Source organism: Pezoporus wallicus, unplaced genomic scaffold (genome assembly GCF_028554395.1).
Source record: "Pezoporus wallicus isolate ANWC-B61680 ecotype Strahan unplaced genomic scaffold, APGP_CSIRO_Pwel_v1 contig_747, whole genome shotgun sequence".
Taxonomy (NCBI): Eukaryota; Metazoa; Chordata; class Aves; order Psittaciformes; family Psittacidae; genus Pezoporus; species Pezoporus wallicus.
The window spans coordinates 3,794,117-3,812,775 of record NW_026638457.1 but is presented as its reverse complement, the minus strand read 5'-3'; the positions used below and the strand labels follow the sequence as shown (position 1 = coordinate 3,812,775).

At 36.8% G+C, this 18,659-nt stretch overlaps 1 protein-coding gene across 6 annotated transcripts in view; it reads right to left on the bottom strand.

The window, feature by feature from the left end:
* GRIK2 (glutamate ionotropic receptor kainate type subunit 2) overlaps positions 1 to 18,659 on the bottom strand; it is a 402,122-nt gene that overhangs the window by 13,044 nt on the left and 370,419 nt on the right. For 5 of the 6 annotated variants that reach the window (XM_057410866.1, XM_057410863.1, XM_057410864.1 and 2 more), the window contains one exon: positions 2,752 to 3,002. In XM_057410866.1, the coding sequence (XP_057266849.1) occupies positions 2,752 to 3,002 (251 nt within the window). Of the gene's footprint in view, positions 1 to 2,048; positions 2,562 to 2,751; positions 3,003 to 18,659 lie in introns of those variants that run through there. The other variant, XM_057410865.1, reaches the window with a different exon arrangement.

Below are 18,659 nucleotides of genomic sequence, written 5' to 3'. Positions count from 1 at the left end.
TCTTTTTTTTCACAAGCAGACATAATTCTGACCTGCTGTTGGCTCAATGAATCTTGAATTACAGTGGAATTGAATCCATATACTGTTATTTTCATATCCATCAGATCTTGATCTTCTGGAAAATACCTAGTAAATTAGGACACTCATTTTTCAAACAAACTTGCCATAAGTGTCAGTGATTGATAGTCTAAATGTGATATCCAAACTTAACTTTGTTTTTGAAAAGTGTCAATAAAAAAGACATTTCTCTGTGTCTGGAAAGTGTTGTGGTGGCATGAATTCATGTTTCCCAGAAAGACTTCCGCTAGTATCACAGGTTTCCTTTGAATTTTTGAGCATATAGGAGAATAGATGTTCTGAACCACTTTGGTTATAAGATGCAATAGTTATTTAGCAAAGAACACAATTTTATCAGCTGATTTTCTGAGCTCAATTCCTGTCAACATTTCAATCCTCCAACTAGGTTCACACCAGCCAATGTCTCTGTTTACGTGCGCACTCTGGGAGCAGTGTGACACTGAAAATGCTAGAAATACATTTCTGGATTATACACTCTAAATCTGCATTGCCTCCCCACTGGAAGTGCAACATTAATTTTGTATATATCAAAAAGCAGACACACATACAAATATGTCCACTTATATCCCAGGATACTACATATATTCAACAGCTTGGTTGTTAATGTGACCTTTGATCTTCCCTGTTTCCAAATGTTGACAAGCATTATACAAATACCAGAATGGCATTCTGATTCTAGAGGGATGAAACCATAAATATGACCAAAAATAGCCAAGACAGCATTGCTTGCATGGTTTACTCATCCCAGCAGAGGTGATGTAGATATTGGAGACAGACGGTACTGCTTATCTTCGCTTTGGCTGCTGCTACTCCTTCTCCTAGGCAAAGGGGATCTACTATATTTGGGGATGATAGAAGATGTTCATTGGAGGTTTGTGGGTGCAGGACAAGACAGGGTGAAGGGATGATAGGGTAGGCCAAGTGTAGGGATGTTAGCATAATTTTCCTGTTGATTTGATTTCATAAGTAAAGTGCTACTGAAATTTTACTTGTCCCCTGCAATCAGAGTGTGTGGCTGCAGTGGGGAAAGAAGAAGAGGGAAGGAAAGAGATTGGTGGCAAGGAGGAAGGAGAGGAGAGAGACCTGACTGCTTCAGATTCGCTCCTAACTTTTTTAAGTATCTCAGTACTTGATGATGAGACTTTTCTGGCATAAGTACTGTGAAAAGGTCAGATACTTCCAGAAAACAACCACAGGGCTTAGAGAAACAAGTCCCTAATTAGGAAGTTTCTGTTTGTTTCCTCACACAATGGCCAGCAGACTGTTATTGTCACCTAAGATATGCATTCACACTCTGCAAACTGCTGAATTCATGTTACAAGATTATCAAAATAGTGCTGTTTTTCTGAGTGCTTGTTAAAAATCCAGAAAATCTAAACCAGACTATACTGATGTCCATAAGAAATCCACATAAGATATCCACATTAGGAATGGATAAAAATTATTGAGAATTACATGGGTTACTTAAGTAACTGATATCTTTTAACTCACAATTTCATTTCAGAAACATAGCATTCCAAGAGTATGTTAACAGAAAGGAATTAGCCTAAAGTATCATAAAGAAGAGGATCTAAATGTTCCTTTAACAATTTAATAAAATGCACCCATGTTCAAACTATGGTTAGGACCTCGTAACCTCACACTGCCTTTGTGCATATTAGAAAAAAAATCTTTTAATATATTTATAAAAGGATGCTTGCATACCAAAATACTGTCTCAAAAGAAGTTGAAACAAATTTAAAATTTTCTAAGTAATGATTCAAGCTACAAAAACTCTCCAGTAGCATCTGGAAAAATAACAATATAAATATAGCTATAGGATTCACTACTGATTTTATTACATTAAATTTACAAATAGAAATATAGAAATTGGTCACAAGCTCCTCAAAAGGAAAAGAAAAAAAGAAAAAGACCTAGTAAAATTTAACAGGTTCTCACAATTTTAAAAAGTCAGAATCTGTCATGGCAATGAAATATAAAGTTTGAATTTAGTTTCAAATATGGATACATACAAATATAAAGATCTATTCATCATGAAAAAATAATATTTCCAACTAAGAATCTCACAAGATATTACTAGTGTTGATACAATTAAAGTATTGTGGTTTTATAAATTGCAAGTACAGAACAAATTAACACTAGAATTTTTAAAACTGATTCAATTTGAAATTACATGACATCATATCAGTAGTAAACCCACAAAAAGAATCCATGCTGATGTAATCTTTTACAGATGCTACCAGGACACTTTGCAAGTATAAACTTCTGTAAAGAACATTTCTACAGAGACATTTTTAGATTTTGATTTTGAGCTACAGTTTGTCTTTTGAAAATCAGAATTATCTGTAGAAGATTGTTTCCCATTACAGTTTCGGATTTCTTCTTCATCCATAAAATTAACTGCAGTGAACTTCCAGGAGTAAAAAGCTGTCTTTTTTCAGGCTTGAATAAGAGGAGAAATAGTCACTTGTCCTGAAATCTGGCTACAATTAAACACATTGAAGACAAATTAAAAGCTGTAAATGTAAGACTTTGGGTACTTTGCTGTGATCCTTTGTTATAAAAGTACTGTACTATATGGTAAACAATCAGTATGCATCACTTACATTTCACTACCAGTATTATTTAAATAAAACATTGATATAAAATAAAATAGGAAAAGACAATATTTACCTTTTCCAACTGGGCATTTTTTTTGGATTTATACAAAAACTCCCCTACTGCCACAAAGACAGACAGCACCAATCCTGCTGCCAACACAATGAAGATTCCTCCAATGTTTTGAACTCCCAAAGCACTGGCCTCTTTACTTTCCTCTTCTGGGCAGCCATTGCCTCTCCACCATTTCTCTTTCATCATGTGGAGCTTGCCCTCCTCTTGCAGCTGAAGAATTGCTATAGTGATCTTGTCTCTGTATGGAGAACCTGAAGAGACCACAGGGAGCATATATTAGATGGAGTTTATTTTAAGGAAAGTTAGTTATTGCTGATAAAAATAAAATGTGATATAATTCACAGGAAGAAGTATATCCTCTACTATAACATTTATTGAAAGGCCATATATATCTCACCACACTAGTCACACATAAACACAAACCTACCTGTGCACACACGTATAAATAATGCGCACAGACTTTTATCCAGCTGGTGATGCCTGTAAGCCAGGCAACACAATGCAACAAGTGCTACTACACTTAGTCTCTTGGTCTCAAACATCTTCATGTCCAACTATTATATCCAGGCAAATGTTATTCATTTTTCAATTTCCATTAGGCTTTTAATTATGCCACATTATATTTAGTCTAATATACATAAATCCATAGGGTGTTGCTTCATAGCTTGTTACCCTAAAACTAACCCAAGGTCTGATATATAACAAACATTTTATACTATTTATTGAAAGAAGAAACAACAATTTATGCCTCAGGACCACAAAAGGTCTCTATTTGACAGATTGTCAGGCACTTAAGATGCCTTCCAAGTGTGCACTTAATTATTAACAGTACCAGGTAACAATGCATTCAGAAAGATAAGGTTAAGTGTGTTTGGCTAACAGGGATGTAAATTTTTATATTTTAATGTATTTCTTTGTCATAATTCATTATTCTAAAATAATAATTAATTTGTAGGTTTTGAACATTTCAATATTTCAAGGGACAGTTCAAAGGGAAGTATCACATCTTTGCATGTCATCTGCTTTGTCTTTATATAATGCATAAGGAGTTTTCAATGTGTATTTTAAAATCTACATCAATTAATGAAAAATGCCAGTGGAGAAAGTTTTTCTTTTCTGAATGTTAGGGACTAAATCAAATCAGTTAGAAGTGATTTCTGTGTTAAAATTTGTGTAACGTTAAAGGAAAGAACAAAGCCATTATTTTTCTTCTGCTCCCTTGAAAACAGTAACAAAAGATTCCTCGTTAAAGTGGTTAAGTATTAAAAGGGGAAAAAAAAAAAAAAGGCAGATGAAAAGGCATGGCATCCTCTCTTTCATGTCCTATGAATGCAATTCTACAAAGAACTCCTCCTCTTTTTCTGTCATAATAATGCTACTTACTAGCTATAATTTTTAGTGTTTCATTTGGCTGAGTATTAACATATATTTTCATTAACTTGATAACTTTTAAAAAAATCCTCAGCATCCTTTAGAGAAATGCTGCCTATTTGACTACTTCGTGTACTGTGAACAGCTGTGAAGAAGCTGAAGGAATACATACATAGGATATTTTATACTGTTCACAGTCTTGGAAAACATAAATTTTCTTTTGGAATTTCTTTCAATTTATTCTTAGTTTCTTTGATTTCTTCTTACATTTCTTAGCTTATCATGAGAATAAAGCCAACAGCAGAGGGTTGCTGTACCAGCATGGAAGTAAAACATAGAAAGAACCATTAATTACAAATCACTCTGGACTTTTCCTTTATTCCAGAATAAGAGGTGGGAAAAGCTGGCCTCAAAGCACTGAAGCTGCAAGAAATTGTGCTTTTATCATCTATGCTTCAAAAACAGTGATGCTGTGTATTAGGAACTAAACTGTGTTTACACAGGACTACTCTCTTGTGCATACAGGGGCTTAAGTCACACCATTTCAGATGATCCTGATTATGCTGAAACTGCAGAATTCTATACCTGACACATTTCTTCAGTGAGATGGAAGAAGGAAAATAAGTAGTCCACAAGAGCCTGGGGAAGTGTAAGTGCATCCTATAATATCTTGGGATATTTTCAATGTTACACTGCCTGTAAATATTTAACAACAACTTAAATAACATTAGATTCTAAGAAATAATCTTAGAACTAGTTTAAGCCATCTTCTGATCTCACAGGCTGCTTTCTAATTAAATGTATTTGCATTTCATTTCCACACTTTTTGTTGGACTAAATATAGTCAGTACCAACTATTCTTCATGTATTATGTATATATTCTAGGGACCAGATTTGTACGCATACAGTTGTAGTCCATTTGAAGCACTTAAAAAAACGAATGAACTGAGGAATTCATAGACCAAAACCATAAAGTATGGACAAATCCTATCTATAATTAGTTAAACTTATGAGGACTGCATTAGAAGCAAGCAGTTGATAGTGATTTAGTTCAATAGGTCCTTCTCTGGACTTGTTCTAACAGTTCCATGTCCTTTTTATGTTGAGGACACCAGAACTGTGCACAATACTCCAAGTGAGGTCTCACAAGAGCAGAGCAAAGGGGCAGGATCACCTCCTTCGACCTGCTGGTCACGCTCCTTTTGATGCAGCCCAGGATACGGTTGGCTTTCTGGGCTGCAAGCGCACACTGCTGGCTCATGTTCATTTTCATGTCCACTTCATAAGGTTGGCATCAGCCCACCTCACAAGCTTGTTAAGGTCCCTCTGGACAGCATTCCTTCCCTCCAGCGTATCAACTGAACCACACAGCTTGGTGTTAGCAGCAAACACGCTGAGGGCACACTCAATCCCAATATCCATGTCACCAACAAAGATGTTGAACAAGACTGGTCCCAACACTGATCCCTGAGGGACACCACTTGTTACTGGTCTCCAGCTGGACATTGAGCCATTGACCACAACTCGTTGCATGCAGCCATCTAGACAGTTCTTTATGCACCGAGTGGTCCATCTGTCAAATTGATATCTCTCCAATTTAGAGACAAGGATGTCATGTGGAACTGTGTCAAATGTTTGCACAAGCTCAGGTAGATAACGTCAACTGCTCTACCCCTGTCCATCAGTTCCGTATCCCTATCATAGAAGGCCACCAAATTGGTCAGGCAGGATTTTCCCTTAGTGAAGCCATGCTGGCTGTCACCAACCACCTTGCTGATGCCATCCAGGAGAATCTGCTCCAAGATTTTGCCAGGCACAGAGGTGAGACTGAGTGGTCTGTAATTCCCTGCGTCATCCATTTTCCCTTCTTGAAAGTGGGGGTTATATTTCCCTTTTTCCAGTCATCGGGAGCCTCACCTGACTGCCATGATATTCCAAATATGATGGATAGTGGCTTAGCAACTTCATTTGCCAGCACCCTCAGGACCCGTGGATGGATTTCATCAGGTCCCATGGACTTGTGCATGTTCAGGTTCTTAAGATGGTCTCGAACCAGATCTTCTCCCACAGTGGGCCTGGGATCTTCTTTCTCACAGTCCCCTTGTCTGCCTTCCAAGCCTTGGGTGGTGTGGTCAGAGCCTTTTCCAGTGAAGACCGAGGCAAAGAAGTCATTAAGAGCCTCAGCCTTCTCCAAATCCAGGGAAGTCAGTTCTCCCTCTCTTCCTGAGGGGGCCCACATTGTCCCTAGTCTGTCTTATATTTGCAATGTATCTATAGTTTCCCTTCCTATTACCTTCCACATCCCTAGACAACTTTAATTCTAACTGCACCTTAGCTTACCTAACCTGGTCCCTAGCTTCCCAGACCACATCCCTGTATCCTTCCCATGCTGCCTGTCTTTGCTTCTACCTTTTTTTTTATTTTTTTCCTCTAAGTTTCCTCAGCAGCTCCTTATACATCCAAAGATGGCCCTCCTGCTGCACTTCCTTCTAGTTAGGATGCAACACTCCTGAGCTTGTAGCAGGTGATCCTTGAATATCAACCAACAGTCGTGGGCCCTCCTGCCCTCTAGACCTATATCCCATGGAACCTTATTAAGCAGGTTCCTGAAGAGGTCAAAGTCTGCTCTCTTGAAGTCCAGGGCAGTGAACTTGCTGCACGCTCTTCTCACTTTCCTGAGGATCTTGAATTCGACCATCTCATGATCGCTACAACCAAGGCTGTCCTGGAGCATCACATTTCCAACCAGCCCCTCCCTGTTGGTGAGCACAAGGTTAAGCATGGCACCTCTCCTTGTCGGCTCCTCTATTACTTGCAGAAGGAAGTTGTCTTCTACACAATAAAGGAACCTCCAGGATTGCTTGTGCCTGGACATACTGTCCCCCCAACAATATCAGGATGGTTGAAGTCCCCCATGAAAGCAAGGGCCTGTGAGCATAAAGCTGTTCCTATCTGTCTGTGGAGTGCTTCATCCACAGAGTCCTCTTGATCAGGCAGTTTGTAACAGATCCCCACAGTAATGTCCCCCATAGCTGTTCTCCCTTTAACCCTGACCCACAAACTCCCTGTTAGCTGATCACCTATCCCCAGAGTTCCATACTATCTGGCCTATCCCTAACATAAATAGCAACTCCCCCACACTATCTGCCAGGCCTGTCTTTCTTAAAAAGCCTGTAACCTTTCATTCCAACTCTCCAGCCATAGGAACCATCCCACCGTGTTTCTGTGATGCCTATTATATCATATCCCCATAAAGGTGCACACATCTCTAGTTCGTCTTGTTTGTTCACCGTACTATGGGCATTTGTATAGAGACATCTAAGCTGAGCTCAAAATGAAGCCAACTCATTGGCTGGAGCTGCTGAAATTTCTCTACATTTCTCCAAGCATTTATCATAGGTGTTGGCAACTGACTGGGTGTGCTGGGATGGAATGATACTCCCCCCCCCCAGCACTTCTAGGTTTAAGCTTTCTTGACCAGCCTGGCAAGCCTCCTACCAAAACAGTTCTTCCCTAGACCAGCTCCACCAGCCCCCCAGTAGACCTGGACTCCCAAATCAAGACCCATGTTCTAAATACCCAAACCCCTGACTATGGCACCACTGTTCTAACCATTTATGAGCCTGCCAGATCCGCCTAGCCTTTTTAAAGTCTTCCCCTTTTGTTCTGGAGAATTGATGAAAAGACAATCCAAGCTCCAGATCCCCTAACCACCTGTCCCAGGTCTCTGTAATCCTTCTAACTATTCTGATATGCTGTGCATATCATTAACACTCACATGGACCACTAGAAATGAGTAACAGTCAGTAGGACTTACTAGAGCAGGCAGCCCCTCTGCAACACCCCTGATCTGTGCCCCTGGCAGGCAACACACCTCACTTGAGACTGGGTCAGGCTGACAAATGGGTGCCTCTGTGCCTTTCAAAGTAGAGTCCCCCTGTTACTATGACCCGCAAACAAAAAGCCAACAAAAAGTTTCAACAGAAGTCAAGCAACTGGAAAAATATCTTACCAGTCTGTGCATGGGTTAAGAGTGGGAGGGGAGAGACAGATGAGTATATAATCTTCCAATGAGTGCAGAGAAAGGGAAAAGTCCAGTGGAGAAATATCTGACTTTTTTTTTCTTTTCTTTTTCTGGTTTCTACCGTTTTCATTTCTCTGTCAAATAATGAGTGATTCCCATGAAAAACTGGGACTGGAGGGCCTACAGAACACACTATACAGTATTTGCTGATCCTGCTCTAGCTGCTGTTTGCAGGAATGAGAATTTCTGCCAGAAGAATCTTAAGACCTTCTGCTATAGATTACAGAGACCTTAGTGCCTTTCTATGATCCACAAACTCAATCAGGGGTGCAATATTTTCTATTTGCAGTTACCTGCTTATGAAAATTTAAAATAAAAATTAAATTTGGAAAAAATTCTATTGTTTGAAACATCTGCATAAAACTAATATAACAAAGTCTCAGAAATACTGCAGAATTTATGCATAGGTAAACTTCTGCCCTGAAGTCTCAGTATATAAAGATTTATGTACATAATGATATGTTTAATCATAAATTATGAACACATAAGCTTTTTATATTGAGACTTCACTGCATACAGATTACTATGTTGAAATCCTGCTGATCTGGCTGGTTTTGAAATTGCTTCCTACTAGATTACAATTTAGTAAAATCTCCTGTCTGGTTACTCTTAGGCTGTTTTACTCATTCCACCAAATACAAAAGGAGTTTGAGCATATTGGGACCTGTAGAACTGAATTTAACCCTAAGTAAATAAAAAGGAATAAAAGCATTCTGTTAACTCCATTAAGAAAAAAAAATGAACTTTCTTGTCTCATCATTCCAGGTGCATTTTACCAAAAGAAATCACTGTGAATTGTCTGATATTTTGAAATTTGGTGCCAATGAGATGTATTTGCATGTTACTTTTGGTTTCCTAGACAGAAAAATGCTTACTGAAAACTCCTATGCTACTTACATAGACTTTTGCTCCTGTGACATTTTTATCTTGTTACTAAAACTCCAAAGGCTATTCTACTTATCTTGCAACATTATTTCATACTCTGTATGCTTAGCTTAAGTGAAAAAGAAAGGTCATTTTAAATATACCACCATACTCAGAACCTTGGTACAAATTTAAGGTCATCAACAACTTCTTCTAGTACTGAAGTACTTATTGGAAGGAGAAAGCCACATCTAACAGGAAATATATTCCTTTAATATCTAGGTCTTGAAGCTGTATGCAAATATTTTGCATTCAACAAAGCAACCAATTCAATTTCTAGCTTTAGCAGTTGAAAGGAAGAAGTACCAAATTCAACATGGGCCTCAACTCTCATGGCCCCATCAAGATTCACAGATTAAATGTTCTTCCACCAAATTGATTGCATGCTTAGTTAAATCATATTTGAAAGCTTTGTTTGTTATATTGTTCTGTTACCTTTGACCATCAGTTACTATGGTGAAGGTTTCCATTTTTCTCTACAAGACAAAATTTAGCTCAGGCCTTTGGAATAGACATTCCTTGTTAGGGGATAACTGGAGATACAGTATGTGGGCTTCAGTTTCTCTTAAGTGTCATGCATACTGCAGTCATAGGCATAACAGAAATAAGACGGAAGGGATTTCATTTACAGATAACTGTGGAATAGATGTCTAGACCGTGAGGAACCACCTGAAACTCCTTCCAGGAATCTGTAGTGTAGTCAGTGCTCAGCAATAGAGACTGTCAGTCACAGTTATGATTCTTTCCAGGTCATGGAGTAACACCACTGCTATAGCTGGAGATCTGATGGATTAAAATTCTTTGGCAATCATACAAAGCAAGCAATACCCACAATAAAGAGAAGAGCAGCTAATCAAAAGAAACAGGAAACTTGACACAGGAGCAGATCCTCTATTAACCCAAAACCTGGATCTCAATTTAACTCCAAGTAAATAAACAAGGCCCATCAATAAATCATACTAATAACACTAAAAAAATTTTTAAAAAGCCACTGATCAAAAGATGTTCTCTTCAGCAAAATTAGCCACTTTAGTAAAAAGTAGCAATTGGTCAGGTATTTTTAAGAGTACAGAACAAACCTGAGATCTTTCCATTACACCAAGAGAGGGAATTTGATTCTAAATGTAGCTTTGTGATGTCAAGTGAACATTTTTCCTGTCTTTTAGCTCCGTGCCTCACAGCTGATTTGTTGTTTCATATTTATGAAATTATAAGACATTACAGCATTTTCACCTCTAAGGTACATATGAATTAATAGCAAAGCGCCCCAGACACACAGAGTTCAAACACACTTCCCCAAGTGAAAACAACTGCTGTATAAATAAACTTTGAGTGGACATTAATCTTTTAAATATAGAAAAGTTAAGCACCCAAGAGGTGAGTAATGTTTATATACATTTCTTATTAATTTGTGATTAATGCATTAAAATATGAGATAGATTTAAATATTAATCAAAACTATACTTCTTACTCTTCTACCATCTGTCCTTCTACTTCTGTAGTTCATGGACATTTCGACTTTTAGGTATGAAAAAACCTCTTTCAAAGTTCTTTAAATACTTCTCATGTTGGGGACAGTATCAGAAATAAATTATAAAGTAGCAGGTCTAATATAAGAAATACTTGCAACTTTAATTTAGGTGTATTCCATATACATTACATTTTCTATTCTTGTTTTTCTGATTAAAGACATAGCTCTGAATTTTACTGTTGTTTTCTAAAGGATGTATTGGATGAAATATTCATCAGGATGGGTTAACATTTCTGATGGGAAAAAAAAATGTTTCCTGATTCCAATTGTTAACCCTGACACTTCATTCTATATTAAGATTACCATATTGTAATGTTAGACATTGTAAATATTAAATATTCATTAAGCTACCATTTCTACAATGGAAAATCCTCAATAGATGTTGGCAGCAGTCTAAGCTACCCCATATCTAATTAAAACTGCAAACATTCAAAAGAAATCTAAAACAAAGCTGTTCACTATTCCTTTACATATATAGTCACCTTTGAGCAACATATTTTTAATCAGTATTTGTTCAAATGTAATCAAAACCCTCTCATAAGTGGTATATTCTCTAATTGTTTTCAGTTCTTCCCAGTCATAACAATTCCCAGCTCATGCTAATTTCTGGTCACTTCATTATACAACCATCATCTAAATGTTCGTGTAGGTTTATAAATCTGAAATGTAACCAAGAGGGATCATGTAGTTGAGATTTATTTCATATTAAATTTCTCATAATTTTCCAGATATAAGTATGCAGCATAACTGATATCAAAATTAAATGAATACAAGGCAGATTTAGGACTACAATAGCCATTCATGTGTTCATAAGTACTTCTGATTTTAGATCTGGGAAGGGTACAACCTTGAATATGTTAATTTGTAACTAGCTTAGGACGTATCTATCCTCTATGCTGAGTAAATTACAAAAATGTATGTATAATGAGTGTCTATAATTAATAAGATATAATGACAACAGATTTAATAGTTAATATACTGGATTTCTCTATTTGTTTTTGTAGTACCACAATAACTTGAACAGAATGAAGAAGGCTTTTCTTTTTTACTACATTAAATACTCAATTCATTATTACATTGTTGCATTAGACATGAATATTCTATTCCCTTTTTTAATTTCTTTTTTTTAACATAGTTTAGTTTTATTAGCTGCTCCTTAGACTATCATTGTAAACAGCTCTAAATCATGGCTGTTAAGACAGATTAAATACTGAATTCAAACAAATTAAAGTTAGTAACATTTTTCCCAGACTGTTTGTTCACTGCAACATACCGACAGTTTTAAAAGATCATAAGACACTATAATGTTTCTACCTGTGTTGTCATGTGCAGCTGCAGAACAGGAAGATACTGCTGTTGAAAGCTGTACTGAGAAAATCAGTGATAGCATTTTTACCACAGCTAAAAGTATTTCATCCTTATACAGTGCCTTTTAAAAAAACAAACAAAAAAAATTTCTTGTAAGCCTGCAACGCTCACATACAAATGGCTTGCAAGTACAGCCTCCTTTGTGGAACATAGTTGTCTAGTATTGTCCAGCAATAAATAGCTGAATTAAGGAAGTCTGACAAAATGCTACATGAAGTTCTGCTATACATAAAGATTTTGGGCAGGCAGACAAGAGTATGTTGAAAGACACCAAAAGTGTAAAGTCATAACAAAAGTGTCCAGACATGAAAATCCAGTTCATCCTTTTGCAGAATATCCCACCCCCCTGCTAAGCTATAAGGGAAATTCTGAAAACAATTAATTAATTTTTTTTGTTTGTTTTTTGCCATTAGCGCTTTCCTTGTGAGTGAGGTATGAAGTGGCCTTGGGTACATATAACTATAATGCCATCTTAAATAGGGGCAATTTTCACTTAAATTACTAAAAAAATAATTAATTAAGCCTTTAGAGTTGTCATAATTCCTACAAAGTCTCACATCTCATTTATAAGTGATAATAGGTTTCATCTGATACTGTACTAATAAGTGATGTTCCATATATTTCTAATCTGAATAAGAGCAGCTGACAGTTTTTTTGTGCAGATTTCTGTTCCCCAGTTTGATTTACAAGGTTAAAGTGATTACAGGGGGAAAACATTTGGTTCTTGGTTGATCTTTGTGAAAAGAAGGCATCAACTAAATATGTGCATCATATATATAGTGAGAATATGAAGCTCAACTATTCAAAGAGTGCTTAAAACCACTGGATTTCAGTGTTTCACTTACTGTGCTATTTTTCTATAAAGCATCATGACAGATTCAAAGCCATGGTGTCTTTTCATTTATACTAGCCAGCTTAGACACTTCTGTCCTCAGCAGTGGGAATGGATGAAATACCAAGAATTTAGACTTATGAAGAGCTTTCAGAATGTTGAGTTTCTTTCCTATTACAAGGGAATCACATAGGCGCAGAAAATGAAACTAGGAAGGCTCAAACCAAAAGATGACCAGTAGCTTCTATTTATCCCTTCTGGATGCTAATTCAAATCACAGTTCAGAGAGAAGGGTCATGATTCTGTAGTTACAAAATCTGAAGTAGTTTCATCACAGAACTGTTGCAGTTTAGTACAGTGAAAGGCAGAACTTCGGAAGTATCCTCTGAAGACAGTCTAGACCACTCCACCTGCCCAAGCTACAGCATGTTGTCAGGGCATGTTGTTTAGTTAGATTCAGAATATCTTCAAGGATGGAGACTCCACACAATCTCTGGGCAACCTGTTGTAGTGTTTGATCAACATTACTGTAGTGTTTTTGTGTGTGTTTCTTTCCTCTCACATTCATATGGTAATTATTTCAGTTTGTGCCCTATGCCTCTTGTCTAGTCACTTGGTGCCAGTGAAAAACTTCTCTGTCTTCATTATTTTCCCTCATCAGGTACTTATACACAATGCTCAAATACCCCCTGAGCTGCCTGCTGTGTTTTCCTCAGGCTGAAAACTCTCAGCTCTGTCAGTCTCTCCTGTAACCTTCAGAAAGGCTGTGGTCAGTTTGCTTCAAATTGTTACATGTCTCTCAGAAGAACCTTAAAGCATTGAAATTAAACTCCAGAACATTGGGTGAAGGTTGATGCTTAGTCAGCAAGCCCAGGTTGCTGGGAAATGAGATCCTACTTCAAATAGGCATTGAAAAAGGAATATTTAGCCAGGAAAAGCAAGACACAAAAAACAAATAGCTGATGTTAATGGTTTTTCAGATCAAGAATGCCTAAACCCTTGTAAACCCTATGTGCTGGTATGCAATACACTAGTTTGTTTCTAATTAGAGGCAGCATTTTCAGGACAAAGACATTTTATAGATGTAGATGAGTCTTTGACAATGCAATACCTAACATCAACACTGAAGTTTTAATAATGTCTTTGCTTCAGTCACATATGTTCAGTAAGATCCTACTAGAAACTGCTTCTCTAAAGAAGAGTCCGCTTGTAACAGCTACCTGGCAATTTTTTATTGATATAAAGCTCAGCCTTTTAGAATGCCTCTCAGTGCTTCAATATGCTCGTACTTCTGAGGGAACTATAAAAAACAGCTCTTTCATCAAAATGTTAGCTACACATTCTTACATTTCAGCAACAATAAATTAACTGCTCAAGCAGTTGAAATTCTCAAATTAGTTTTGATACATGGTTTGACCTGCATAAAAAGAAATAATTTGTACCTTTTTTTTTTGTGCATTATGTTCAGCTAATAAAGACAAATGTTTTAATTTGTTTAGTTACAGAAGAACTGAAGCTCAGCACTTTTATGCATGTATAAGTGATTAATATTACAGTTCAAATTCTATGAAGGATTACAGATTAAGTCCAGTCAAGCAGAAGAAAAAGGCCTCCTGTGTTGGTACATGGTTTCCTATTTATTCCTATAGAGACAGATCTCTTCATGTCTCATCTCCAAAGACTATTAAAAATGCCCATATTTTGTAATTTGTATGGTCACGGTGTAATAAGTAGCTTCAAGAGAACTAGGCTTTATTTAAAAATAAAACCAAATGATTGCTTAGAAATGTTTGGTTTAATTATTAATTTTTGTGGTGCTTTAGATTTTGAAAACTATAGGCAGATGACAATGTTTATACTTAGTACCGATGTTCAGAATGTAAAAATTGTACAGTGTTCATTACACTTATTATTTCAAATTAAGTCAGAATGTATGATAATATATATATAAAAACATATGCACATTTTCTAAGTAGACAGAGTGTTGGACTATAAGATGGACTTTCTTCTCCAGAGGCAATACTTTACGACAGATTAAGTACTGCTCAGATATCCTCAGTGTCCCATGCAATATAAACAGGACATAGCTGCAGAAATCTCGGTAATTATTAAATTGAAAGAAACTCTTGATTGTTCAGTTTAGTATTTTACAGAGGAAATGCATGAATACATTTTAATCAGTGCGAATTTTAAATTTCTGAATTGTTCAGTATTTTCAGATATGTAGAATTTAGTTTCAGTTAACCAAGTGTATTGTTAACAGTTCTGGGGACTAATTTACCTGTTATTCATTTTAATTTTAGAACTGCCTGCTTTTTGAAGAAGAAAATTAATAGAATGTATAAACAATGACATCCCAAGTACTAGAAGAGAGAAGTGAAGGGAGGGGGAGGGGAGGGAGGGGAGGGGAGGAGAGGAGAGGAGGGAGAGAGGGAGAGGAGAGGAGAGGAGAGGAGAGGAGAGGAGAGGAGAGGAGAGGAGAGGAGAGGAGAGGAGAGGAGGGAGAGGAGAGAGAGAGGAGAGGAGAGGAGAGAGGAGAGGAGGAGAGGAGAGGAGAGGAGAGGAGAGGAGAGGAGAGGAGAGGAGAGGAGAGGAGAGGAGAGGAGAGGAGAGGAGAGGAGAGGAGAGGAGAGGAGAGGAGAGGAGAGGAGAGGAGAGGAGAGGAGAGGAGAGAGGAGGAGGAGAGGAGTTTTCAGGCACTCCTCTTAGAACATGCCTTCCATCCCTTTTGCTAGCTTTGTTACCCTCCTCTGGACACATTCAAGTGCCTTAACATGTTTCTTAAACTGGGGACCAAACTCATTATCATATTATACTCATTTGTATCATAATCCTACTCCCTTGCAAAGAATCTACAACTGTGGGATAAGCATAATATACATTCTCATTCAATCAGAGCTTAAAGAATAGACTGCCTCTACTTTGGGGGTGGCTATAACGTCAACTAAGGTCAACTATACCTTCAATTTTGAGATTCATTTATAAGTAATTGCTGGAACAGAAATGGAAGACTTAATATTCATACTTCAATCTCTATTAAGTTGGACTTCATTTTACCACAGTTATAGGTAGCACCTAGATCAGGAAAAAATTAAGCACCGCTATGTTCTAATTATGTATTAACAAATTGCTTTACTAGAAAACATTCAGGCATTTGTTTAAAATATTAATTTGAGTGAAGTTCATGTTCTAAATGTAGAAATTGCTTAAGAAAAAAAGTTAATTCAGACATGCAGCTGTAGAATTCAAGGCTTTGTCAATGCTAGAGAAACCTTTTGAGGCAATATCCTACACATCTGTAGGATGATGAAATATTATTTTCACACTTACAAGGTGTTTACTCCAATTTTATCTACTTTTGATTTCACAGGAAAGCTCAAAAATAAATTAAATTTTAGATGATTACAGAACTAGGCTGCAAATCTCTGCCTGGTATGATAAATTGACTATTTTGAGATCATTTTTTTTCACTTTATAATACATATTTAGGAAATAAGAGTAATTTTTTGTTTGTATTATTACTACATCAATTAAAAGCTTTTATTCTTAAGTAATTTGTATTTCCCACTGTGCCTCCATTGAAAATTTTCTGTATTTGGAAACATGCATTTAAATAAAAGTGGCAGGTAAAGAAATCTTTTGTAAAATATCTGTATAAAGAATATGGTCAGATCAGTTTAAAAAATTCAGTATTAAAAAAAAGTTTAATGTAACTATTTCTAGGCCATTCCGTAGACACCAAATAGGTAATAAAAATTACCTGAATTTATACAAAGTTATTGGATACAACATGGCAATTAAATGTTATACTTTTGCTGATTAAACTATTGGTTTAAATTCTGTTTGAATTCAGCAGCCTATCACTTGTGTAGGAAGAACAGTATTATATCACATTTATTAAAGTCTTAGATATATGTAAATAATTCATGAAGTCATATTCTTAGAGAAGATATGAAATAGAAGATCATAAATTATTCCCTGAATGCCTTAATGCCTTTCTTCCTGCAGTGAAATCTTTGTGTGGTGTGTGAAATACTCTTTCTACATTCTATGTCTGATGAAATTATATGAATATTACTGTCCTCAAAATATGTGTACTCCAAATAACATTTTAATTACATACTACACAGTTGACTGAAATGAAAAAAAAAAAAAAAAGGAAAACCAATCTCGCTCTTAGCTGTGATTAGCTAAATAGAAAAGATTTTAATGCCTAAATGAAAAAAATATGTGAAGATGAACTACATTGCATAAAAGTATATAAATGAATTTTTATGTGTGAGTCATCTGCACATTACATTAGATGGCCAGATTTTTGGGGAGTCTTAGGTGAGTGTATAAAATTTGGAGGATCTTAAAGAGCAATGTACTGTGAACAATGCATTTTTTCTCTAAGACATAAAAAAGTAAACAAAACCATTTTACTTGATACTTCATTAGAATTTACACAAGAGAGAACTTCACTAAAAATGACACCTCTGAATCAACAGAGCCTAGAAGTTTTGTTTTATCCTTTAAACTTAACTGAGTACACTTCTATCTGGGGCCTGCTGCCAATACACCTCTGCTACAAGGCTGTCTATTTTATTCATATAGTTTTCTTTATGCACAGGAGGTATAACTTGTTTGCATCACAGTAGCTGCCAGCTTTCTATGGCGAATATATAAATATACACTGTACAGATGTATTTATGTGTGTCGTGGTTTAAACCCAGTCAGGTAACTCGTTCACTCACCCCCCCCCCCTTCTTTCCCTCCCCCTACTCCCAGAGGGATGGAGAGGAGAATCGAAAAGAATGCAACTCCCACGGGTTGAGATAAGAACAGTTTAGTAACTAAGGTATAACACAAATCACTACTGCTACCACCAATGATAATAATGATAAAGGAAATAACAAGGGAAGAGAATACAACACCTCAGCACCAGCTGACCGATAACTCGCCCCCCAAGCCTGACCAAACTCCAACCGATACCTCCTCCAACCCTGCAGTCTCCCAGCCCTTCCGGCTAACTCCCAGTTACATCCTGGGCATGACGTGCTGTGGTATGGAATACCTCTTTGGTCAGTTTGGGTCAGGTGTTCTGTCTCTGCTTCCTCCTGGCTTTCCCTCCTCCCTGGCAGAGCATGAGGCTCACAAAGTCCTTGGCCAAACCAAAACATCTCTATCAGTTCTGTTCCCAGGCCGAAAGTCAAAACACAGCACTGCACCAGCCACCAAGAAGAAGAAACATGACTGCTACTGCTGAACCCAGGACAATGTGCTTACCTGAATAGTTTTTTATACCTGGATACTATTGCAAGTTATTACAGATTTGCATATGGGTAGTTCTGTAAGACTTGGCAATGAAATGTTGGTAGCTTTATCAGCTTGATATGCTGACCCCAAAATACACTGTTTAATTTCATTCATATTCTGAGAGCTGTATTTTATCCCTGTGTACACTGAAGAGTCTCTATGTAGCTGGGGGAGTGCACTTCTCTTTTTTTAACAGTTTTTAAGTTAACAGTTAACTAATAAAAATGTGAACCTCAAACTTTTTTCAGCATTTGTCAGGGCATCTTGATAGTCCATCAGTATGGAAAGATCAGGGATACAGTGAGATGCTCTAGTATGAAAAGTCATAGTTTGGTCACAGCTAGAGAAAATTCAATAAACTACTAAAAGTGAAGAGACTCATGTAATATTCATCTCCCTATGTTCTGCAACTCAGTTATCATTAATATTAACAGCCCTTTTCTTTAGTAACTGCACAGGAAGAAAGGATAAAAAAAAATATGTATTCCACCTTTTTTCAT